The following is a 25,471-nucleotide window of genomic DNA, read 5'->3' as shown; positions in this document are numbered from 1 at the left end:
TGTTTTCGGCGCTGTGGCTTCCTGGTTCGTTCTATTTGCGGGTCAAAAGCCACTGCCGCGGAGTGGGGAGCATTCGCAGACGAGAACCCCGATAATAATCAGGGTAAGATGTTTACATGCCTGAGAACTCCAGTTACTAAAGGAGTTATATAGGTCTGCTATGGTAACTCCGTTTTCACCCGGGGTACGGTGTTTACATCGAGTTTGAGAAACCAGAGTACGCCCTTAACCCCGACTGTAATCTGATTTATTAAGTGCATGTAAACGCGCTGAGTGACAGTGAGCGTTATCATGCAACTCCACAGCTGTGACCTGCCCGGGGGAAAGATAGAAGACGCCAAGAGAAATCATGGCCTTGGCGTGTTCCCCAGAGAGTTTAGGACAGATAACTGACCACAGCAGTAATCTAACAGAAAGTCCTGTAATTATTGTTTTGGCTCCTCACTATAACACAGAGATATTGATTCATTAACTACACAAACTGTCTAGTGAAATGAAATTATTCCCTGACACAGACGAAGCTGTGAGCGCTGTTTACCTCGAGAAAGTCACGACTCGCTGCTCCACCGGTCCCTGCTGACCGCGTCTGTCTGCAGCGCCCGTAGCAACAACACAAAGAAATGTCACATAGATAATGAGACGGGAATACTTTAGTGAGGAGTTTGTTCTTTCACTTATCGATCTACTTCAGCTCCTGTTTCAGTACAGACAGGAGTCTATGGACCGTATTGTTTTAAAGTCGGCACATTAGACACAAGATACAGCGGCTTATTTTCCACACACTGTGTTTAAATACAAGGTCAGTGAATCTTTACTGATGTTTTATCTGTTTCTATGTAGATAAATACACATAAACATGAATATATGTACTGTACATGTCAGCCGGTCTGTTTCTTTATGGAAGTTAAAGTCAAACTTTAAGTGAATCATTGTCGAGGTGTAAAACTAATGTGATCGTGTGACTCTGGTTCAAACGTGACCTTCAAAAACACACACACACACACACACACATGCACACACACACACACACACACACACACACACACACACACACACACACACACACACACACACACACACACACACACACACACACACACACACACACACAGTAAATGACTGTTTTCAGTTTCCTTAATGACAGTTTCTTTGTTACCTGGTTGCGTTTGGAGCCGAATGACGTGTTCAGAAATCATTGTTTTACAGGGTTCATACAGGTGCTTGAAATCCTTAAAAATGCTTGAATTTTCCCGTAAATATAATACATTTCAAGTATGTATGTATTCATAGAAGTATATTATCTTACTACAGCTGTAAGGTGCTGGAAAAAGCATGAAAATGGACCTTGAAAGTGCTTGAATTTGACGTTTGAAAAGGTGCACGAACCCTGTTTTGACTTTAAAGCTGCAGCAGGAATCAGTTTGTATCAGTTTATTATTAATGTATTATCAGTGACAGTGACCTTTAAAGGAATGCAAGGGTGAGACAGTTTAATTAAAACCATTTTAAATTAAAGTATGTGTAAAAAAAAACATCTCTTTTTGAGAATAAATGATATATATTGTACCTGACGGATGAGCAAATGTACTTTTCAGCTGTAATTACAGAAAACACTGACTGAGAATCCAGAGATCAGCTCACGAGACAAAAAGACTATAATCATATGATGATGATGATGATGATGATGATGAAGAAGGAGACTGAGGTGTAACTGCTGTGTGTGTGTGTTTGTTTTCTCCTCTTGTGTCTGCAGGTTGTCCTCTCTGAGTCTGACACCAGAGGAAACGCCTGAGATGAGTTTCCACGCCGACACTCGCTCTCTGAGACAGGCCATCACCTCCTTCGGGAGCATCACTGCTCAGGTAGCGCACACACACACACACAAACACGCACACACACACACAGACGTTGTCAGGGTTGTAAACTAGCAGTCGCCACTCGCCAAATGCGACTAAAATATTCCCCTGGCGGTAAATGTTTGTCCCGATGGTCGTGCTCGTGCATGATATAGCAAAACATCGTCTATATAGCTATAAAATTATAAACGATGACGGCAGCAACCATGGGGCTAAACCGGTGGTTTGTTGTGTGTCGCACTGAAGTAGCTCCCCGACGTCACCGCTGTAGAAAATAGTTCCCCTCAGAAGCAGCGTCACCGCTCTTTAAAGGTCTGTGGCAGTGACTGTGATCCGAGCGCAGCGATGTGGTGGCACCATAGACTGTATCTGCACATTACCGGTATGACTGAACCAAAGAGGAAAAACGCAGAGAAGATGGTGGAAAAGAAGGCGAAACATCAACGATAAAAGCAAAAGTGAGGAAGTTGAGTGAGAGATTGGAGCAGACTGGATCGGATCGTTCTGTAGTTCTGATGAGTAATTAATGAGTGTTTCCTTTGTCAAAGTTTTGCACTGTTAAAGTTTTCTATTTGAAATATTTTAGTAATACTTTGGCCTCTTTTCTAAGCATGTATTGCTCTATAATACTGTTATCTCAATGAAAAGTACTCAAACAGATGTATATGCAGCAAAAAGAGACAAATTTATTCTTTGCTTGGTAAAAACATTACTTGTAGATTCTTTCATCGACCGGTCGCCAAAAGGTTAGTTTACAGCCCTGCATGTTGCTGATCAGGTGTTTTCGGCACTTCCTGTTTTGCAGCTGGTGGAGGGCGTGTCCTCTCAGAGCTCCACCCACCAGAGAAGTCCGGTGCAGAGCTGTCCAATCGCCGCCAAGAAACAGGTAACGACACCCAGCAGGTAGAAGGAGAAACTCCCCCGCGTGGCGTTCAGTCCGCTCACTTTGAGCGCCGACACGTGAAAGTTCAGACTTCAAATCAACCAAACAAACGTCAGCTTCGGGTTCTCCGCGGCGGTGGGAGCACCACTGAAATGGCCCGTTTGTGGCGTTCTGTTGTGTTCTTTAACGCCCTGATGAAGCAAAAGGGGACTTTATATTTCCAGTGTTCGTACGGGGGCTGGAAATCCTGGAAAACACCAGAATTTTAGTGTTGTTTAGGGAAAAGTGCTTGAAATTGCGTCTCCATTTCTTTCAAAACTAAAAGCTATAGAGTAGAAATTAAATAAGTCAGAGGCTGAAATGAAAAACGTGAAATTATCCTTCTACCACAGCTGTAAGGTGCTGGAAAAGCTGAAAATGGACCTGGAAAGTGCTTGGAAAAGGTTTACAAACCCTGTATGATGTTGGCATATATGATGCAGTACAGGGAAAAGACTGAAAACAGCATTTTCTGACATTTTTACATAAAAAAAACAACTTTTGCGGACGAACAGATGCTCAGAATAGTTGATTATATTTCTGTGGAGGTAGTTTTCCTTTCATTTGTCGTCCGTCTGTAGAAAGCTGTCCGTTGGTTGTTTATAGCACAATAAAATCTAATTAAATGTGATGAACAAGTGCAATAATAAGTTTACTGAACACTGAAGACTGTTCTGTTTATAAATATGCAGTTCACCACAGCTGTAAAGTGCTGGAAACGCATGAAATGCACCTTGAAATGCTGGAAACGTGCTTGAATTTGACTTTGGAAAAGCTGCAGGAACCTCGAATTTCATAAATGTTGTTTTCTGTCAGATCGTCGTTATGATCTTGAGATTTCCGACTGCACTTGAAGGCAGCGTCATTTCACAGAGACAGAAAAGAGACGGAGTTAAATCAGTTGAATCCGTCTCAACTACATTCAAAACAACCAAAATAAGAGTTTACTGCTGTTACGACATTAACGGTGTGTTAATTGCTCCTGACGTGAGGTCGTTTAACTTTAACGTTAGTAGAACATCGGTGTCATACTCCGACCCTTCTCTGAACCCGACGACGTGTTTTTGTAAGAAGCTGAGAGATGAAATGATGAAATGACGTCTCGTTGTGTCTCTGATCAGAAGATGGAGACTGCAGCTCTGGGCGACTGGCTGCTGGGAGCTCCAACAGCAAGCAGCGCTCCTATTGGCTACCAGTCCAGCAAGAACCCTCAGGATTGGCTGGTGGCGCACAAGGAGAGCAAGGTGAGAGAGACGTCCGACAAAATTTACCTAAACTAAGAAGAACAGAAATAATCTAATGGGTTAAGAATCCTTTGAAGTTCCTGAAAGCATCCTCAACATGAGTAAATATTCATTATTTACTTATTCTGCCCAGAAACTTCAGAGAAAATCAATAAGAAATTATAGAAACCATCAAAATAATCAGTAGATCAGGGTTCGTACAGGAGCTTGAAATCTTTGAATGTAATGTTTAAGGTTTGAAAAGTGCTTCAATTTTGGATGAAGTGCTTGAAAATGCTTGAAACTTTATTATATAGAATAGAAATATAATTTAGTTTCTTATCCTTTTGGTGTTATGAAACCATTTTAGTTGTTTAAAATGTAATGACGTCTCTTTTAATGGGATTTTTAATGAAAAAATAATCATTTAAATAATAACTTTCGATGTATTCGTAGAAAGTTGTAATTAAAACAACTGTAAAGTGCTGGAAACACTTGAAAATGGACCTTTAAAGTGCTTGAATTTGACCTCGGAAAAGATTTACGAACCCTGGTAAATAAATTAATTAATTTGTTCTTAATATAAATATATTTAACTGAGCCACGACGTCATCGACAGGAAGTGAACAGAGTGTTGAGAAATTAAAAGATAATTACAGTTTTCCTAAAAAAAAAGTCTTGAAAAGTTTGGAAAATGCTTCATTTTAAATGTTTTCCAGGTTTGGATGATGCTTGAATTTGATTTTATGTTTCCTGACAAATGCATCGATTAAACATGAGAAATTAACTCCTTAAACTTTATTTCATTCATAGGAACTGTTTAGATGCAACGATGAAGGTTCAGGCACATGTTTGGTTCAGGAACCTTGAAAGTTCTTGAGTTTTACTCTTAAAAAGCTGTTTGAATCCTGCTGGACTGACTTCCTGTGTGTTTGTGTCAGACTTCCTGTCCCGTCCTGGCCTCGATTGACTTCCTGCAGGCCTGGGGTCAGCTCAGGGACCTGGAGGCGTGGCTCCTCCATGACCAGACCGTCGCCGCCGTCAACAGGGCGCGCTCCGACAGCAGCTGCAGCTCCACCTTCTCCATCGAGAAGATCGACGAATCAGAGTTCACCGTCACTCCTGAGGAGGAGTACGACGAGGAGGAGGAAGAGGAGGAGGAGGGGGAGATGAGCGACTGGCTCATCACCCCATCTGCTGTTGCCATGGAGACCATGTCAGACGCCCAGCGTTGGCAGCGGGTGTTGAAACCGTTCGAGGGCGGTTGGTCGTCCAGTGATTGGCTGGTGGGGTCGAGCCGCCCTCCCGCCGACTGCTCCTCCTGCTGCCAGACCACCACGGCCCTGGAGATCGAGAACCTGGGCCTGCTCAAGTGTCTGAAGACCCCGCCCGCCTCCAGCCCCGTCTCCCCTGTGGCCCCCGCTGCTGCCCCTGTGACGGCGGCGGCGACCCTGGAGGCGTGGCTGCATCAGGTGGTGCCGGTGCAGCAGTCTTGCAAGGCCAACGACGTCTGCACTTCGTACTCCGACTGCGTCTGCGACGAGAACTGTGGGAGAGAAGCTCTGAGCGCCTGGCTGCTCAAACAGGACGGGCGAGACAAGAACGGCGTCCCTGTAGCTAAGGACGCCCCGCACACCGACAAAAACGCCCCGCCCACATCAAAGAACGCCACGCCCATAGCCAAGAGCGCCCCGCCCACCCTGCACCACAGGGAGCAGCAGCAGAAGGTGACACTTCATCTTTTGTGAACCATTCTTTAAAAATAATAATTTTGATTTCAGATGAACGGAGCGATTGTTTTGGTCTTTAACGTGACGTCACACTTTGTCGCGTCTCCTCAGGTTCAGGGCATCCTGGAGGCCTGGCTCCACCCGACCAACACCTCCTCCTGCAGGGCGCCTCTGCAGACGACTCTCACCTCCTCCCTCTCTGGCTGGACGGCTCCTGAGGAGGAGAAGGCCAGCAGGGAGGAACGCAGCTCCCAGTTCTCGTCTCCCTTCCAGTGCCCTCTGGATCCAGAGCTCTGGGTTCAGACCCCGGGGTCAGGAGGTCAACCGCGTCCCACAGCAGCAGCAGAAGAAGAAGAGGAGGACAAGTGGCTGCTGAGGAAGAGGAGTCAGGCTCAGGTAACGTCTTCTCCTTCCATTTTAAGCGTAAATAGAGACGTGCGTTATCCACGTTTTAATCTTCTCTGGACGTTGAGCAAAACATCCTCTAGATTCAAAAGTTACTCCAATAAAGTTTGACAACATCAAACATGGCGACGATGGAGGAGAGAACGATCCTGCGTCTGTTGAGGAGGCAAAATGGCGGGCAGCGTTGTAGACGGCGGTGGTCTGTGAGACGCTAAAGACGTCCCAGAGTGGATGGAAAATTCCAGACATCGGTTTTATTACAAATGAGAGAAATTGCCGACGAACGTCACTTTCAGTGTTTCAGGAACAGATTTTATTCTGAAAGTTTCCAGTTTGACTTTAACTGAAGGGATTTTATTCTGAAAGTTTCCAGGTTGACTTTAACTGAAGGGATTTTATTCTGAAAGTTACTAGAAGGCTCCGTCCGTATCTAACGTAGAGCGTAAATGAGCCTTAACAGGACCAGTGCAGACTTTTCATCAAATATATGAATTAAATTATTATATTTACTCCATTTATTGTCTCTTAACGGGGTTGTGACACTTGATTTACAAACGTAAGTCGGTTGGAAACATTTTTTTTTGGCGCCCAGATGCGTCGCAGGACCGTCACAGAAGTTGTAATTGTTCTAATAATTCCTGTTTACTTTCTGTTTCCCGTGTAGGAGCGTCTGGCGCTGCCTTCAGTCTGCGACCTGTTCTCCTGTATGAAAGTGGGCGGAGACAAAGACAAGTGGCTGCACAAAGCTGCTGAACAGGTGAGTCCGTTAAGTGGTGTCATGCTCCTTTAATCAGGGTTCTACGGGTGCTTCAAATCCTTTAAAATGCGTGAATTTTAATGTCTTCAAGGTTTGAAAAGAGCTTGAATTTTGGATAAAGTGCTTTAAATTGTATCCACATTTCTTTCACAGCACAAATCTAAAGAATAGAAATATTTAATGTCTTCTCCTTCTGGTGTTACAGAACATTTTTGGCCTTTAAAGCGTCTTGAAACGTGATTTTAATGGAAAAAACAAATCATTTTTAATATCTTTGTGTGTTTGTAGAAATATGTAATTTACCACAAGTGTAAGGTGCTGGAGAACCTTGAAAAAGGACTTGAAAGTCCTTAAAAAGTCCTTGAAAAGAGCTTGAAAGGGCTAATAAAAAGTGCTTGAAAAGACCTTGAAAGGGCTTAAAAAGAGCTTGAAAGGGCTTAAAAAGTGTTTGAAAGTGCTTAAAAAGTACTTGAAAGTGCTTAAAAAGTACTTGAAAGGGCTTAAGAAGTACTTGAAAGGGCTTAAAAAGTGCTTGAAAGGGCTTTAAAAGTACTTGAAAGTGCTTAAAAAGTACTTGAAAGGGCTTAAGAAGTACTTGAAAGTGCTTAAAAAGTACTTGAAAGGGCTTAAGAAGTACTTGAAAGTGCTGAAAAAGAGCTTGAAAGGGCTTAAAAAGTGCTTGAAGGTGCTTGAAAAGAGCTGGAAATGCTTAAAAAGTACTTGAAAGTGCTTAAAAGGAGCTTGAAAGTGCTTAAAAAGTACTTGAAAGTGCTTAAAAAGTGCTTGAAAGGGCTTAAAAAGTACTTGAAAGTGCTTAAAAAGTGCTTGAAAGGGCTTAAAAAAGAGCTTGAAAGTGCTTAAAAAGAGCTTGAAAGTGCATAAAAAGTACTTGAAAGTGCTTAAAAAGTACTTGAAAGGGCTTAAAAAGTACTTGAAAGGGCTTAAAAAGAGCTTGAAAGAGCTTAAAAGTGCTTAAAAGGTGCTTGAAAAGTGCTTAAAAAGTGCTTAAAAAGAGCTTGAAAGGGCTTAAAAAGTACTTGAAAGTGCTTGAAAAGAGCTCGAAATGCTTAAAAAATACTTAAAGGGGTTAATAGGTGCTTGAAAGGGCTTAAAAAAAGAGCTTGAAAGGGCTTAAAAAGTACTTGAAGGTGCTTAAAAAGAGCTTGAAAAGTGCTTGAATTTGACCTTGGAAAAGGTGCAGGAACCCCGTTGAATGCTCCTGAACGCTCGCCATCTGAACGCCGCGTCTGTTTTTGTGTTTTTTTTCTCCTCCAGATGTGACGACGACGACGATGACGACGATGATGACGATGATGATGATGATGATAGATGCTTCCTCTCTCCTCTGGGCGTCACTTTATCGCTGTTCGGCGCTCACGACCACCACAACAATCTAACCATCGCCGCCTTCTTTTCTGTGACATCACCGCGCTGAGCTCCGCGCCTGACGCCCGCCCGCCGCTCTCCTCCGATCAGGATGAAGATCCCACCGATCCGTGCGATTTTTGGGGGGATTTCCCTCTTTTCAGATCAGACTGGAGCCACTTCAGGTGTCGTCACGGCAACGGCAATATGGATGATTCAGTGAACTTCCTGTTTTTACCAATTATCTAAAAATGCGTTTTTTTGATTTATTATTTCGTCAACAGTCGAATTTTTACTTTTTCTTTCTTCGCCGTCTCGTAACGAGCAGAAGATTAATTAAGCGATAATGAAAATGACCCAGAATGCATTTCTTCAGCTGATCGTGACAGGCGGAGGAGAGGGGGCGGAGCCTAAGGGCAACAGGGTATGGTTTAATGGGCGGGGCTTAAAGTTATATATAAATAAATATATATAATGTAGCCTTTTATTTTAATGTAGCTTATTTTAACAAGCCTGTTTTTATGATTTCACTTTATTTAACAGAATCTGGAATGTTCCTTATTCTTCTTCTCTTGTTTTCCTGTAAAACTGCAGAGATCTACTTCCTGTCCAGACCGCAGGCCGCTCACGTCGCTTAAAATTAAAATATAAAAATAATAAATTAAAGATTAATAATAGCTGCATCACATAAGACGTTTATTGGATGTATTAATAGATTAATTAATCTTAATAATGATGATTTATTAATATTGTTATTATTTTAAGATGTTAACTGTGTGTGAGGAAACCTGTAACTGTTGGATCTTTCAAATTAAAAGCCTCCTGGACTTCCTCTCATTCACCACCTGGAAGACTCGGTTCAGGGTCGACTGTGTCACTGAACTGCGTTTCCCAGAATGCCTCTGGTGTGAGCGGCCTGCAGTGATTGGTGCTTTTTATTGACTTTTTCTGGGGGGGGGGGGGGGGCTTCGCTCGTATTTACCTGTGATGTCATCCGTACTCACTTCCTGCTGTGATTCTCTACAGTAATAAAACATGACATCATCGCTGTGTCTGTGACATCACTGCGGAAATAACCCAGATTAACTGAAGGGCTTTTATTCTGAAAGTTACTAGTTTGACTTCAACTGGAGGGCTTTTATTCTGAAAGTTACTAGTTTGACTTTAACTGGAGGGCTTTTATTCTAAAGTTACTAGTTTGACTTTAACTGGAGGGCTTTTATTCTGAAAGTTTCCAGTGTGACTTTAATTGGAGGACACACACACACGCTCACATACGCACACACATGCATGCACACACACATGCTCACACACACTCGCACACAAACACACACACATACACAGAGTACGTTTACTGGCATCAAACAGGAAGTTCCCTAGAAGGAAATAACCAGTTTAACTTGAACTGAAGGGGATTTTATTCTGAAAGTCCAAAAGTTTCCAGCTGGTGACGAAAAAGGAAGTTAACGACATTTAAGTCTTTGAAATAAATAAACGGGTAAAACACCTGTGAGCTCACGTGCTTATGTAAATTATAAGGGTTGAGATATAATTATCTGATAATAAATTATAGTATGATAGTTAAAATATTTAACAAAGTGAATGAATAAGCAGGTTTTTTCATTAAATTATCATAAAATATAAACATGAAACATAAAAAACTCATCAATGAGCTGAACTTTAATTTGAAATCAAAGCTTCAAAGCCCCATCACACACACACACACACACACACACACACACACACACACACACACACACACACACACACTCACTCACTCACTCACTCACTCACTCACATACTCACATACTCACACATACACACTCACACACACTCACTCACTCACATACTCACACATACACACTCACACACACACACACACACTCTCACACACACACACACTCATGAGGTCACACCCACCAGCAGGAGGACCCTGATACACAGCTGTGACGTCACTATGACATCACTGAGGGTGCTATAGTTTTAGATGCTAATACATTTATGCACGTTTATCAGGAGTCCCAAACCTGCTTAAACATCAAATTCAAGGACCTCCAGGACTTTTCCAGGATTCTTCGAGGACCTCCAGGACTTTTCAAAGACCTCCAGGACTTTCCAAGGACCTCCAGGACTTTTTAAGGACCTCCAGGACTTTCCAAGGACCTCCAGGACTTTTTAAGGACCTCCAGGACTTTCAAAGGACCTCCAGGACTTTTCAAAGACCTCCAGGACTTTAAAAGGACCTCCAGGACTTTTCAAAGACCTCCAGGACTTTCCAGGACTTTCCAAGGACCTCCAGGACTTTTTAAGAACCTCCAGGACTTTTTAAGGACCTCCAGTACTTCCCAGGACTTTCCAAGGACCTCCAGGACTTTAAAAGGACCTCCAGGACTTTTTAAGGACCTCCAGGACTTTTCAAAGACCTCCAGGACCTTCCAGGACATTCCAAGGACCTCCAGGACTTTTTAAGGACCTCCAGGACTTTTCCAGGACCTCCAGGACTTTCCAGGACTTTTCAGGACTTTCCAGGCCCAATCATGACCATTATGTCACTTTTTATAATGAGAACCAACAGAAAAACTGAATCTCTGGGTTTTAAACGGAAAAGAAAAAGTTTGAAGTCACAAAAACATGGATGACATGTGACCCTGAGGTCAGCTCTGTGACCTTTGACCTCTGACCTCCACCTGAGCCAACACAGCTGTGTTTGTGCACTTCAGGGTCATCGGGAAAACACAGCGCTGAAGCAAACACACACAGGTATTTGAAGTATTTTGGACTTTTATTTTATTTCCTGTCTAAAGTTTTAAAGTTTAATTATTTTAGCTGCGGTTTTAAGTTTATTAAACAACTCAAATATTAAAATATTTGTTTGTTTATTATTTATTATTAACCTTGTTTATATTGTGAGTCAAATAATCAGCTTTAATCAGGTCATTTTTAATGTTTTTTGACCTTTTCAGTGTCACATTTGAGCTTTTTATCCTCTTCTTTACACATAAATATATAATTTACTTGTTTATTTGTTTATTTTTGCACTGACATGATTCTCTCAAACAAAATCATGTTTAAAAAAAAGAAGAAGTGCATTGAAACAAAAACAACAAATAAAAATGAAGAAGTTTCTTTCTTTTGTGTTTTCGTTTCGGGATTTCCAGCTTTTATTTTGTAGCTCCAGTTTCTGATCTTTTCTTGTTCGGGTGCTTTTACATTTGAAGGTTTGGACTTTTTTTATTTATTTATTGAGTGTTTTTCTTTCCTGTTATTTAAATTTATATCAGACTCGATGAAAAGTAACTTTATTACAGGAGAATTTAACGCTTTATCACCTCACAAGATTCAATAATCACAGATAACGTGTTTATTTTTCCAACTGTTGATCACTTAACAGGTTTTTATGCAGTTTATATTGTGATAAAACCATTTTTTTGCTTTATATTTAATTATTTTTTCTTATTTACAACAGGAAAAACCTAGAATTGGCTCTGACAATAATTTTCTTTGTGGAATAATTTAATCTTACTGCTCATTTCTGTCATAAACAGTCAAACATATACATAATTTCCTCTTGAGGGATTAATAAAGGAATCTTCTTCTCTGATGTTCACTAAAACAGTTTAATTTAAACTTCACTTCCCAGCATGCTTTGCAAACTGACTCCTCTGCTGTGACGAGGTGAAGGCAGTGAGCGCCGCCTGCTGGTGACTAATGTTAACTTCACCTGAAGTAATAATAATATTATTATATTATATTATATTATATTATATTCTTTTATATTATATTATATTACATTTTTATATTATAGTATATTAGTTATAAGTAGCCCCGGTTTGGTTTTGGTTAAATTAATAAATAAAATAAATACAGAAATACATTAATAAATAAATGAATACAGAAATTAATAAATAAATACAGAGATAAATGCATAAATAAATTAAATACATAAATAAACCAATAAATAAATGCTGAAATAAATAAATACAGAAATAAATGAATAAATAAATAAATAAATACAGTAGTACATGAATTAATACACAAATACATAAATATATAAATAAATAATTAAATGCATGAATAACCTCCAAGCTCATCAACATATGGATGATGAAATACATAAATAAATAAATGTAGACTAACAAAAACTTAAAAATTAATGTGAAGCATTTATTATTCATGTTTGCATTCATTAATTTATTTTTATCAATACATTTATTTATTTATTTAAGCATTTATTTCTATTCATACATTAATTTATTCATGTATTTATCGACACGTAAGTCATGTTTACTCCTCTGCACATGAGGCAGTGAAGGGCAGAATTATTAAAAGATTAAATTCTGTCAAATTTAAGAGATAAATGTTGTGTTATATAAAAGCCGAAATTACCAGGAGTCTATGGTAAGCGTGCATATCCACTTATATGATCATTATTCGTGTAGAAAGTATAAATAACAGGCAAGTTTATCTTAAAACCATTGTTTTTTCAATGGAGTTCAACGTGCGGTGAGAAAACGTTATTTTATATCTTATCCTTTAATTAAATGATTAAACCTTAATGATACACACTCAGTACAGAGTATAAAAGCACAGATAAAATTATAAAACATTCACTTTATTGTCGTATAAACTGTCAGATGAGGTAAAATCATAAAACATTAACTTTATTTTGGTAGTAACTGTCAGATCCGGGCTGTTCACGTAGCTTCACGACATCTCGCGACATTTGGCGGCACAGTTTGCGGGCTCAGCCCAGCCAGCCAATCAGATTCGATGCACCGAGAAGGCTGCGCAGCGACTCGACCAATCACAGGCCGGAGAGGATCCGAACGGTCCGCCGCGTCGCGCATATGTGCCGCAGCGTCTCATCCACTTTGAAGGAGGATTTGCCGCTCGTTGCCGCTCGTTGGCGCGTCAGGAACGTCGCAGCAGCGGTTGCTAGCCGACAGGCCGCCGCTGCTCTCCGGCTGATGTGACCGAGCTGCGGCGGAGATTACCGACTCATCCTCAGCCACGGCCGAACCGGGAAGAGCGGGACCGTTCCGGGTTCAATCGTAAGTGTTTGTGTTGATTATTTTCCTGTTTGAACGGTAAAACACGAGGCGGTGTGTGTGTGTGTGTGTGTGTGTGTGTGTGTGTGTGTGTGTGTGTGTGTGTGTGTGTGTGTGTTTGTGTGTGTGTGTGTGTGTGTGTGTGTGTGTGTGTGTGTGTGTGGAGTCACGGTAAATGTTCACGTGAAGGAGGAGAACGGGAAAATACCGTTAAAAAGCCGTTAATGAGACATGGTGACGCTGCTGAACCGAGGAGGCCCGAATATTTACTGTTCTCCTCTTCTTCCTCTTCATCTTCCTCTTTCTCTCCTCTTCATTATCTGTTCCTCCCCCTCTTTCTCTCTCTCTCCTCCTACATCTTCCTCCTCTTTCTCTCCTCTTCATTATCTGTTCCTCCTCCTCTTTCTCTCTCCTCCTCCTCCTCATCTTCCTCCTCTCTCTGTCTCTCCTCTTCCTCCTTTCTCCCTCCTCTTCCTCCTCTCTCTCTCCTCTTCCTCCTCTCTCTCTCCTCTTCCTCCTCTGTTCCTCCTCCTCCTTCATCTTCCTCCTCTCTCTCTCCTCTTCCTCCTCTCTCTCTCTCCTCTTCCTCCTTTCTCCCTCCTCTTCCTCCTCTCTCTCTCCTCTTCCTCCTCTCTCTCTCCTCTTCCTCCTCTGTTCCTCCTCCTCCTTCATCTTCCTCCTCTCTCCCTCCTTTTCCTCCTCTGTCCCTCCTCTTCCTCCTCTCTCTCTCCTCTTCCTCCTCTGTTCCTCCTCCTCCTTCATCTTCCTCCTCTTCCTCCTCTCTCTCCTCCTCATCCTCTTCATCTTCCTCCTCTCTCTCTGCTCTTCCTCCTCCTCTCTCTCCTCTTCCTCCTCTCTCTCCTCTTTCTCCTCTCTCTCTCTTCTCTTCCTCCTCTCTCTCTTCTCTTCCTCCTCTCTCTCTCCTCTTCCTCCTCTCTCTCTCTTCTCTTTCTCCTCTCTCTCTTCTCTTCCTCCTCTCTCTCTTCTCTTCCTCCTCTCTCTCTTCTCTTCCTCCTCTCTCTCTCTTCTCTTCCTCCTCTCTCTCTTCTCTTCCTCCTCTCTCTCTCTTCTCTTTCTCCTCTCTCTCTCTTCTCTTCCTCCTCTCTCTCTTCTCTTCCTCCTCTCTCTCTCTTCTCTTCCTCCTCTCTCTCTTCTCTTCCTCCTCTCTCTCTTCTCTTCCTCCTCTCTCTCTCCTCTTCCTCCTCTCTCTCTTCTCTTCCTCCTCTCTCTCTCCTCTGTTCCTCCTCCTCCTTCATCTTCCTCACTCTCTCTCTCCTCTTCCTCCTCTCTCTCTCCTCTTCATCCTCTGTTCCTCCTCCTTCTTCATCTTCCTCCTCTCTCTCTCCTCTTCATCCTCTCTCTCCTCTTCCTCCTCTCTCCTCTCTCTCTCCTCTTCCTCCTCTCTCTCTCCTCTTCCTCCTCTCTCTCTCCTCTTCATCCTCTCTCCTCTCTCTCTCCTCCTCCTCCTATCTCTCCTCCACTTCATCTTCCTCTCTCTCTCTCTCTCTCTCTCCTCCTCTTCATCCTCCTCTTTCTCCTCTTCATCCTCTCTCTCCTCTTCGTCCTCTCTCCTCTCTCTCTCCTCTTCCTCCTCTCTCTCTCCTCTTCGTCCTCTCTCCTCTCTCTCTCCTCCTCCTCCTATCTCTCCTCCACTCAATCTTCCTCTCTCTCTCTCTCTCTCCTCCTCTTCATCCTCTCTCTCCTCCTCTCTCTCTCTTCCTCCTCTTCCTCCTCTCTCTCTCTCTCTCTCTCTCTCTCTCTCTCTCCCCGTCCTCCTCTCTCTCTCCTCTCTCTCTCCTCTTCCTCCTCTTCCTTCAGACGTAAACAGATCAAATGTGTGATGTTGGATTCAGATTATTGAACAAAATCTCTTGAGTGTCAGGACAGTTACACTTATTATTATTATTATTATTATCATAACTATTATTATTGTTGTTTTCATTATTAGTAATAATATTAAAACGATGATGAACCAAAGCAGTGGTGGAGACACATTCAGACGTTCTGCTCTAAAGTTTCTCTCTGATATTTTCTGTTTTTAAAATAAAATAAAATAAAATAAAATAAAAGACATTAAATGAAACAGAGCGGGTGAAACCACAAAGATATAAAATATAATAAACAACAACACGTTAAACAGTGAAACTTTACACTGGAGCTGCTCACAAAATGCTGCTTCAGCCTCTAAAATATGGAAAAATCCTGTTTTTATATCATATTAAACTGAATATTTTTGGGTTTAGGACAAAACGAGACGTTTAAAGTCATAAAGTTCAATTTAGAGAAACTCATTTTTATGTTTTCCAATATTTTAGGAGCCAAACAATTAACAAATGATTTAAAAAGAGTTACAATAGAAATGTTTTATTTAAATCCAGACTGTTAAAAAAGCTTCATATGACTTATTTAATAATATTGTGTTTTTCCAGGAACACACACACACACACACACGCACACACACGCATACACACACACACTCACACACACACACACACACACACACGCACGCACACACACACACACACACACGCACACACACGCATACACACACACACTCACACACACACACACACACACACACGCACACACATACACACAAGCACGCACGCACACGCACGCGCGCGCACACACACACACACACACACACATACTGTTCACCAGTCTGCTTATTCATCAGTTTTTGTGTTTTATTGTCATTGTTTTTACTGTTTTTACTAATTTTAACCGTGAGTTAAATTGTTTTTTACTGTGTCCATTAGGCTTTTATTATATTTTGTAATACGCATTCTTTATTGATGATTGATTTATCTCCGAACAAGTAAATACATAAAATAGAAATAAGAAAACAACAAAAATCGAAATAGTTAAACAAGGCAATGAAAATCATAAAGCAAAATTTAAATGTCCAACAAGTTTTTGTTTACAGCTCGGAAACCCTTCTTCCATGTTTATTTTTTCCATTTTATTTAATTTGTTAAACTTAAGAGTCTTTTTTACATTTATTATTTTATTTTCTTTATGTTAGTTTATTATGTTTTCCATTTTATTTTATTTTTTAAACTTTTTAATATTCTTCTCTATTTACTTTTAGTGCTAAATTTTTTAAAATGTATTTTTCCATTTAATATTTTATCGTCTTATGTTAGTTTATTATCTTTTCCATTTTATTTGATTTTTTTTAACTTATTCATATTCTGCTCTATTAATTTTTTAGTGTTTAATTTATTTAAATTTCCATTTAATATTATTTTTTATGTGAGTTTATTCTGTTTTCCATTTTGTTTTATTTGATTTTTTTAACTTTTTGAATATTCTTCTCTATTCATTTTTTAGTGTTTACTTTATTTAAATGTATTTTTCCATTTAATATTTGATTTTTAAGGTGAGTTTATTACGTTTTCTATTTTATTTTATTTTATTTTACTTTTTATTTTTCTTCTCTATTTACTTTTAGTGCTAAATTTATTTAAATGTATTTTTTCCATTTAATATTTATTTTTTTTATGTGAATTTATCATGTTTTCCATTTTATTTTATTTTATTTTGAAGGCCAATCCACCGTGCTTCCGTTCTTCGCAACCATTTAATCCTTTCCCACAATGCTTTGTGTCCACGTCCCCTGCTTCCTGTTTATTGTGACCGTCTCCACCGGTAAAACCTTAACGTTTGTGCCGCCGTGCCGCCGTCCAAACCCCGGTGAGTAACCGAATAACGACACGTGCCACCGCCAAACCCCGGTTACCGTCGTTTATTCCGCGGTTCGCTCTTTTATTTTGACAGTTTACGTCCAGGGCAGAAAATCCCTCCTCTCGCTTCCTCATCAGTGACACTGAGCCCGGCCGAGCCCCGGAAGTCCACTCACAAAAACACCATTTTAACACTTTCCCGCTTGACAACACGCTGAATTAAATTTTTATGAAATTTTATGACATTTTTAGAAACATATGAATCTTCTGATGAATTCGGCTTTATTATAATTTAACATTTAACTTTAGATCTGAATTTAATGGCTTCTCTAATAATGGATGCGCTGCCAGCATCCGCCCTCCGCGGGGCATTGAGAGGGACCTAATCTCGGTATTTATGAGCAAATCTCTCTTTAATGTTGCTATTAAATGCAACTTAAACACATATGTTTTATATTTAACGCGTCCTGCATGTGAAAATGAGAGCATAGCTGCCTGGAAACGTAAGGTTTCTCTGTCACAAAGGCACAGCTCCCTGCAAACCGAGGGTGGCGTTAAAATGCACCGTTTTGTGAATGGAGTCCGGTGCGACGGTGCTGCTTCGTTAGAAATGAAGAATGAAAGTGTCGCAGAGCAGCCAGATGTTGCTCCTGCAGCACCAACAACATCAGCACTGAAGCTAATCTTATATATCACTATTACAAATGTCCTGGAGGTCAGAGGTCACCTGTGCTTTCATTATTGGCAGTGACGTCACTGTTGTTTTTTTTATAGATACTGTATATGGTGAGTGTTAAAACAGACCCCAGACCTGTTCTTTGTTTGTTTTTACAACACATTATAGTTAAAGTGGTGACCGGATGGTTTCAGTTTTAACTCTGGGATGCATAAAGTCACTTCACATGCAGGTTTATATACAAATATATAAAATAAGAAGATTAGATATTCCTTTATTAGTCCCACAAAGGGGAAACTTTTCTTTTTACAGCAGCAAAGTGGAAGCAAACAGAGAAGAAGCAACAATAAATTGTAGAAAAATTTTAACAATATAGACGCAGGGAAATATAACGTATAACAACATATGTACAATATTTAAAAAATGTTTCAACTTACACAAATAAGGCACGGAGGAAAATATTAATATTGACCATTGTGATTGAAATTCACCTGTGCTTGTGCTTGTGTGCGTGCATGTGTGTGTTTGTGTGTTTGTGTGTGTGTGTGTGTGTGTGTGTGTGTGAATACTTTAGGATACTGTATTGATCCCTGGGTGTATATTAAAACAAACGTAAACATCTGTACACTTTACTACAGACTGTATCGACTCTATATTTGTAAAAAATAGAAGTAAAAATAACATTGTAAATGTCGGTGTGTGTGTTTTACTCCTGTAAAGGAACAATATGTGAAAAAAACAGACAAAAGAAAGAAATATTTATGATTATTTTTGCAGTATTTGTGCACACACGTCGTTTTATTCCACAGTGGCAGATTTAAATCATTTATGATAAAATAAATAATTATAAACACAGGGTCTGTTCAGGTGCTGGAAATACTTACGTTTTAATGTTTTAATGTGTTCAAGGTTTGAAAAGTGCTTTAATTTTGGATAAAATGCTTTAAATTGTTTCCACATTTCCTTTAAAACAAACCGTTAAAGAATCTAAATGCAATTTAATTTCTCCTCCTTCTGTCGTAACGAAACCTTTTAAACATAATAACATGGCTTTAAAATGTGATTTTAAGGAAAAATAAATATGAAATAATAATTTTCTGTTTATTTGTAGAAATATGTAATTTACCACGACTGTAAGGTGCTGGAAAATTTGAAAATGGACCTTTAAAGTGCTTAAAAAGTGCTTAAATTTAACCTAATAATAGTAATAATAATAATAATAATAATTGATAATCAGTCATTATTTAAAGATATTAAAGTGAAAATCATTTAAATCATCTCATGGTAGATGCAGATCAATATTAAACACGTTTATACTCATTTAGTTTATTAATAATTAAACTGAATGACAATAAATTTCTCATTTTCATATTAAATTAATTGTTTCAGTTGTTTTTGAAGCAAAAACATCAAAAGTTCAGCTTCAACAACACGCGTGAAACTGACCTTTGAATCAGACATTAACGGTCCGATTCACCAATACTTCATCATTAATAATCAATAATATTTAAGTCCTCAACATCACTAATTTATATTTATATAAGAATACACAAGTATAAGCATCACAGTGGAGTATTTAATGCATATTTCACACTTTTGATACTTTAAAGTGTCTAAATTTGAACGTCAAACACAAGATTTCTTGAGTTTCTGATTCCTGCTGCAGATCAAAGTCTCTCACACATGAAATTCTAATTAAATATCACTTTATAACAGTTATTATACTTTATTATATTATTATTATAATGTTATAACTGTTGTATCAGATGCTGCTCCTCCTGATCTGATGCATCTGCTCCCCCTCGTCTCAGGACTGTAGCTGCTCCTCTTCCTCCCCCGGCCTCGGTTCACGATGGAGGACTCGGAGACGGAGCTGGTGGTGTCGGAGTCGGACGCCCTGGGTGCAGACTTCATCACGGTGGAGCTGGACACGCAGCCCATCGAGTACGTGGTGAAGTGGGCCGAGGTCGGCTCCAAGTTCACCATCTCCTGCGTGAAGAAGGACTCGGACGACCCGGCGGAGCTGACGGCCGACCACCTGAAGATCGAGACGGACGAGGCCTTCTTCGCCCCCTACGAGGAGGTGTACCCCTGCGAGGTGACGGAGCAGAGCGTGGAGATAAAGATGGACTCTGACTCTGACGAGGAGGACACCGAGGAGGAGCAGGAGGTGCTGGTGGAGGCCGGGAGCAGCCAGCTGGACGGCGAGGCCGACTCGGACCAGGCCGACTACGAGCCGGAGGAGCGGCAGTACCGCTGCAGCTACTGCGGGAAGTGTTACAGCCACGCCTCCAGCCTGTACCGCCACCAGCAGACGCACACCGGGAAGAGCAGCGGGGCGTCGCTGCCCAGCAAACGGGCGCTGGAGCCCACGCACCAGGAGGCGCGCCACACCTGTCCCCACTGTGGGTTGAGCTTCAAAGGCAGCAGGTCTGTAACAAACAATATTAACTCATTAACACAGTGTCCAGCACGGCCAGCCATCACCGTATGAGTGGCTCAGTCCACCTTAACTGGGCCTTAAGGTGGACTGAGCCCCAGTCAGAGGAGCCAGACTGCTGTCAGCAGCCATTTCATGCCCGTTTTATTAGTTTGTGTTTCTTGTGTTTCTCTGTTGAGTTTTGCGTTTTAATGGACGCTCTTGTTGTTGAGTTGTGTTTGTCTCTCATGTATTTGTTGCCCTTCTAGGGACGGGGCGTTGCAGATTAGCGGTTAATGCTACATACAAATAAACATTCAAATAAATAAATCAGTGGCGACCACGTTTAAAGTGTAACTCCGGCGCGAAATCATCCCATGGTCCAATGAATATACATCAAATCTGCAAGAGAGAGAAGAGAGTGGCTAACAGCTGGACGTGGCTAACAGTGATTAGCTCGGGGCAGTACTGTGAAGGCATTCAAAGGTCTTTTTTAACCACTAATGCTGCTGAAAATAACAGCAAACCTCTGCAGCAGCATGAGAAGAGTCCCTACACACAAAACAAAGTAGCAACAGCGTAGTTAGTGAACCCAGAGTTTATTAAAAGAGAGTTTACGTCCGTATTGACAGGCAGTCCAAACAAGTCGATTACAGAATGCACTGGAGTTCAAATCTATCGAAGTTCAATAGATTTGAACTCCGTAATCGACTTGTTTGGACTGTCGCTTTGAGTGGTTCAGCACTCAGCCCCGAGCTAATCAGTGTTAGCCGCGTCCGGCTGTTAGCGACTCGCCAGGATTTCCCTGTTAATAGTTGATCAATGGAAAAAGTGTGTGTGTGTGTGTGTGTGTGTGTGTGTGTGTGTGTGTGTGTGTGTGTGTGTGTGTGTGTGTGTGTGTGTGTGTGTGTGTGTGTGTGTGTGTGTGTGTGTGTGTGTGTGTGTGTGTGTGTGTGTGTGTGTGTGTGTGTGTGTGTGTGTGTGTGTGTGTGTGTGTGTGTGTGTGTGTGTGTGTGTGTGTGTGTGTGTGTGTGTGTGTGTATTACTGATTATTTTACACACATTTGACACTTTTCTTGCGTCAGTTTGTCGTTTTTCTTTCTCTCTTTTTCACTAAATCAATAAAGTTTTATCGGTTAGTGACTTTTCGTGCTCTGTTTGTTTGTTTGTCCGTCTCAGGATGTTGGGCAGTCACCTGCGGCTCCACGGGAAGCGGCGGATCCACCCCTGCAACATCTGCGGGAAGGAGTTTAACCACAGCTCCAGCCTGTCGCGCCACCGCCTCATCCACAAGAAAGGAAAAGGCCCCAAAGACGTGGCCCTCGGCCCCAACATGGCCGCCCTGCGCCACTCGCTGAAGGCCGGCGGCAAGAACAAGAAGACCAAGAGGCAGAGGCAGCAGCAGCAGCAGCAGCAGCAGCAGCAGCAGCACGTGGCGACCGCCATCATTCAGAGTCAAAGCGGCGATAAGTTCTACGCCTGCCCGCAGTGCGACATGAGCTTCAGGACGTCCACGCAGCTCTCCAAGCACCAGGTCACGCACGTGAAGGAGCTGCTGGACAACTACACGCCCGGCAAGGAGAACCTGGGCGAGAGCTCGTCGGACCTCAAGATCCGCCTCAAGCTCTGCTCCCGCGACAAGCCTAACTTCTACACCCTCTGCAAGAAGAACCGCCGCCGCCGGGGGGGGAGGCCCGCCAAACGGGGCTCCGCCACCTCTGAGGAGGAGGGGGGCGGAGGAGGAGCCGGTCGCCACGGCTGCAACCAGTGCGGGAAGCGGTTCAGCTACGCCTCCAGCCTGGTGCGGCACCAGCAGACCCACAGGGCGGGGGACGGCGGCGGAGGCGGCGGCGAGAGGCGGGGGAAGCTGCAGCAGCACCACCATCAGAAGCAGCTGCACATCAAGACCGGTCTCCCCGCCGCCAAGACCAAGACCTACACCTGCGCCGCCTGCAACAAGACCTTCATGCACTCGTCGAGCTTCTCCCGCCACAAGAAAGCCCACATGGAGGAGGAGCAGCGGGCCCAAGCCGCCGCCGCCAAACGCCGGAAGAGAGTCGTGTTGGACGAGACCGCTCCGCTGGAGTCCGACTCCGAGTGACGTCACCCGGCTCGGGACTGGGTTTGGACCAGTCCTGGGTTGGTTCTGAATCAGCACTGACTGGTTCTGGAGACGTTGGGGACAGACTCTGGGCTGCTCTGGACCTGGTGGATTCTTCTCTGGTGTAGATAGCAGCAGAACGCCCATATATGGTCGTACACACATATGGTCGTATCCATATATGGTCACAACTGACCGTTAGCTCTTAAGGATGGGATTAGATTTAAAGTGTTAGCCCCGCCCCCCTCCACCTGTCTGTCAGGTTGCACACGGACGCTGTTCGCTTTCATTCTTCCCTCGCCACACTCCTCACGCCTGCCACTACATTTCCCATCAGCCCCGGGACCTGTCGATCTGATCGCCGTGTCAGAACTCAGCAGGCAGAGAGCATTATGGGAAACTGAGTCTCCACAGAAGAGATTGAATCTACAGTTGTCGGTTTCAACCGTACGGAAGTTTATGAACGACAAAACTTCAGATACACTCAAACAAACCCCGCCCCCCTGCTCCTCCAATCACATCCGAGCGTCTCTCTCTCTCTGGATCCTATTGGTCGACAGTTTAGCATCATCCGCCAGCATCCGCAAAACAATAATTATGACTTTATTTATAATTTCTTTCAGTCACAAAGTAAATTTATTAATTCCACTTGGTGATTAGAGATTATTAGACGTCGTAAATAATCCTCAATTTATTTTAAAAAATTGATGAATTCATTAATTTCAAACCAAAAAACACATTAAATTCGTATCATATTTATTTATTTAACCTTTATTATAATAAGACAGACGTTTTGTCGTCCCTAAGCCTCCGTACTGATCCGATCCGGTTAACCTCGTCTCCACGTTTGTGTTTTTTTACATCACCGCCCGGTTCCTTCCTGGTTTTCATCAGAGTGGTTTTGATTGGCTGAAGTTCTGACTGGTGCAGCGCTCTGATTGGTCGAACTGTGTTTGTGGCTTTGATATTTTTTTTAAAAACAAAAAAGGTTCAAATGTGAAATCCGAGCAGACGAGCCGATTGGTCAGAGCCGCGTTTCCTCCTCATTAACGTTTGCATGAAGACTATAACCTGCAGCTAGTCGGCCATATTTGTAGTTTTTCGGCGGTGTGTGTGTTTAGCAGCGGAGCGGTCGTGTCGCGGAGGGCGAAGGGGAAACTGCACTACTTATTTATGAAATTTGGAACAATGTTGTAATATATAAATATAAATATTTAAATGTGACTCACAAGTTGAAAAAACAGGAAGAAAAAAAAAACAAGAGAGCGTCTCGCTGCCCTCGTTACCGTAGCAACACCACCGCCACCTCCATCGTTTAGCACCGTCATAATGAAGCAGACAGGAAACGACTCCAGCAGTTTTGTTTATTTTTCAAAGTAAAAGCCTCCGAATGAGACAAAGAAACAACAGAAAAAAGCTCTTTATTGTTCCAACGCACAAACGGGCGTACACCGCTAACAAAAACGACACGATGTCATGAACTCTGCGAGCGGAATCGAACACAAGACTTTGTGTTTTTAGCAAATTGTGACTCAAACCTCATCTGAAGAAACATCCGGGAACAAAAAAAGCGCTTTAAAAAGTCGACAATTTGCACTAAAATTGCAAAGTCGACGGACTCAAACAGTTGGAAAACAGTTAATCGCTAAAATGAGACTTTACTTTGGAGACAGAGGCTGTTTGGACGTTTTGCCCCGCCCCCTTTTCACCTTCACTTCCTGTCTCCCGTCGAGCCGTCTGATGGCGGCGGACACTCTGAGTTTGTGAATAACATTTTACTGTGTGAATTGGATTTGACTTAATTTAATGGTGACCTATTTATAAGTGTGTGTAGGCGGCGGACCGTCGCACTACGAAGCTCCCGTAGAAAATACAAAAAAAGAAGCTCCTCCTCCTCCTCCTCCTCCTCCTCCTCCTCCTCCCGCTCTTCATCCTCCTGGTTTTCGTTTCCTCCGTTTTGGGCGTTAAAGCTGCCGTTCTCCTCCGTTGGATCACGTTGTGTTGGTTTCATTTCTCTTCGGTTCGTGTTTCAGCGAAGCTTCACCTGCAGATAGAAGGTTGTTTGTCATTGTATCGTGTTCAATAGAAATAAACCCAGTTGACATGTTTTGTCTTGCGTTTTGTAATAAACCTCTAAAAGAACTTTGCCCTTTTTTTGTGTGTCTTCACTAGCGCTGACGGTGTCTACGGAAGCCCAGAGAGGACATTTAAGCTTTTGCAGCCGGCCACAAGTGTAACACCGGCGCAAAATCGGCACTTTCACACATCAAATAAGCCGTCGAGAGCCGTCGTGTACAAACTATTAACGGAGAAATTCTGGAGTCGCTAGTAGCCGGACGTGGCTAACAGTGATTAGCTCGGGGCAGCACGGTGAAGGCATTCAAAGGTCTTTTTTAACCACTAATACTGCTGAAAATAACAGCAAACCTCTGCAGCAGCATGAGAAGAGTCCCTACACACAAAACAAAGCAGCAATGGGCTCCTTCCTTTGGGATTGACTTTGATAATCCACTTGAATGGACTTTACTATGAGAGGAGCTGGTACAGGGGCCAGTAGGTAAGTCTTTAAAACACTCTTTTAATAAACTCTGGCTTCACTAACTACGCTGTTGCTGCTTTGTTGTGTGTGTAGGGACTCTTCTCATGCTGCTGCAGAGGTTTGCTGTTATTTTCAGCAGGATTAGTGGTTAAAAAAGACCTTTGAATGCCTTCACTGTACTGCCCCGAGCTAATCACTGTTAGCCACGTCCGCCTGTTACTGACTGAAAACTTGCTCTTTCACATTGGGGTAAAAACTTTTTTCTCCTGCAGTACAAATGTGTAATTTTGTCCTATTCCAAAATTTTGTGTTGTAACATTTCTGCGTACTAAGGGTCCGTACAGAGCGTTGAATCATATGAAGTGGGAGGACACACACAGGCTTTCCTGTGTATATTTAAACTAACAGCGTCTGTGAGCGGTTCAAACGACAGAAGTGCTCGCCATCAAATCGCCAAAGTCCTGCAGAAATCTCCAAATGTCACTTTTTTTAAATCCCAAACCACAGCATTAACTTTTTACGGTGTTCCTCGACGCCTGGCTGTGTCAGAGTGGGGTTTTAGAGGCTTTTAATTAATATTTAAAAGGTTAGATTTTTAAAAAAAGCAGTCTAACAAGATACGATGGTTATTATTACGGATTTATGACGAGGACAACGTGACGCCCGGAGCGCAGCTGCATCTCAAATAATCCTCAGGTTCACAGTTTTCAGGCGATTTTCAACGTTTCTGTGTAAAATCTGCTT

At 42.1% G+C, this 25,471-nt stretch overlaps 2 protein-coding genes across 4 annotated transcripts in view; both read left to right on the top strand.

Annotated features, from left to right (window-relative positions):
* Positions 1-9,291, top strand: part of ncoa4 (nuclear receptor coactivator 4) — an 18,704-nt gene extending 9,413 nt beyond the window's left edge. The window contains exons 4-10 of the mRNA XM_083923186.1: positions 1,754-1,862; positions 2,662-2,742; positions 3,900-4,022; positions 4,943-5,728; positions 5,843-6,127; positions 6,801-6,893; positions 8,169-9,291. Of these exons, the coding sequence (XP_083779312.1) occupies positions 1,754-1,862; positions 2,662-2,742; positions 3,900-4,022; positions 4,943-5,728; positions 5,843-6,127; positions 6,801-6,893; positions 8,169-8,174 (1,483 nt within the window). The 3' untranslated portion in view covers positions 8,175-9,291. The remainder of the gene's footprint in view (positions 1-1,753; positions 1,863-2,661; positions 2,743-3,899; positions 4,023-4,942; positions 5,729-5,842; positions 6,128-6,800; positions 6,894-8,168) is intronic.
* Positions 9,292-13,203: 3,912 nt separating this feature from the next.
* On the top strand, positions 13,204-24,285 carry LOC310953843 (uncharacterized protein). Of its 3 annotated transcripts, none has more exons than XM_083923077.1 (3): positions 13,204-13,309; positions 19,480-20,098; positions 21,267-24,285. In XM_083923077.1, the coding sequence occupies exons 2-3, from the start codon at positions 19,521-19,523 to the stop codon at positions 22,186-22,188; spliced, it is 1,500 nt and encodes a 499-aa protein (XP_083779203.1). In that variant the 5' UTR covers positions 13,204-13,309; positions 19,480-19,520; the 3' UTR covers positions 22,189-24,285. The 3 variants fall into 3 exon arrangements, with proteins under 3 accessions (XP_083779203.1, XP_083779201.1, XP_083779202.1); XM_083923075.1 differs by lacking the exon at positions 13,204-13,309 and adding an exon at positions 16,916-17,002; XM_083923076.1 differs by lacking the exon at positions 13,204-13,309 and adding an exon at positions 17,648-17,778.
* The last annotated feature ends 1,186 nt before the right edge of the window (positions 24,286-25,471 follow it).

Source organism: Echiichthys vipera, assembly GCF_963691815.1.
Source record: "Echiichthys vipera genome assembly, chromosome: 11".
Taxonomy (NCBI): domain Eukaryota; kingdom Metazoa; phylum Chordata; class Actinopteri; order Perciformes; family Trachinidae; genus Echiichthys; species Echiichthys vipera.
This window is presented reverse-complemented; position numbering and strand designations above follow the sequence as displayed.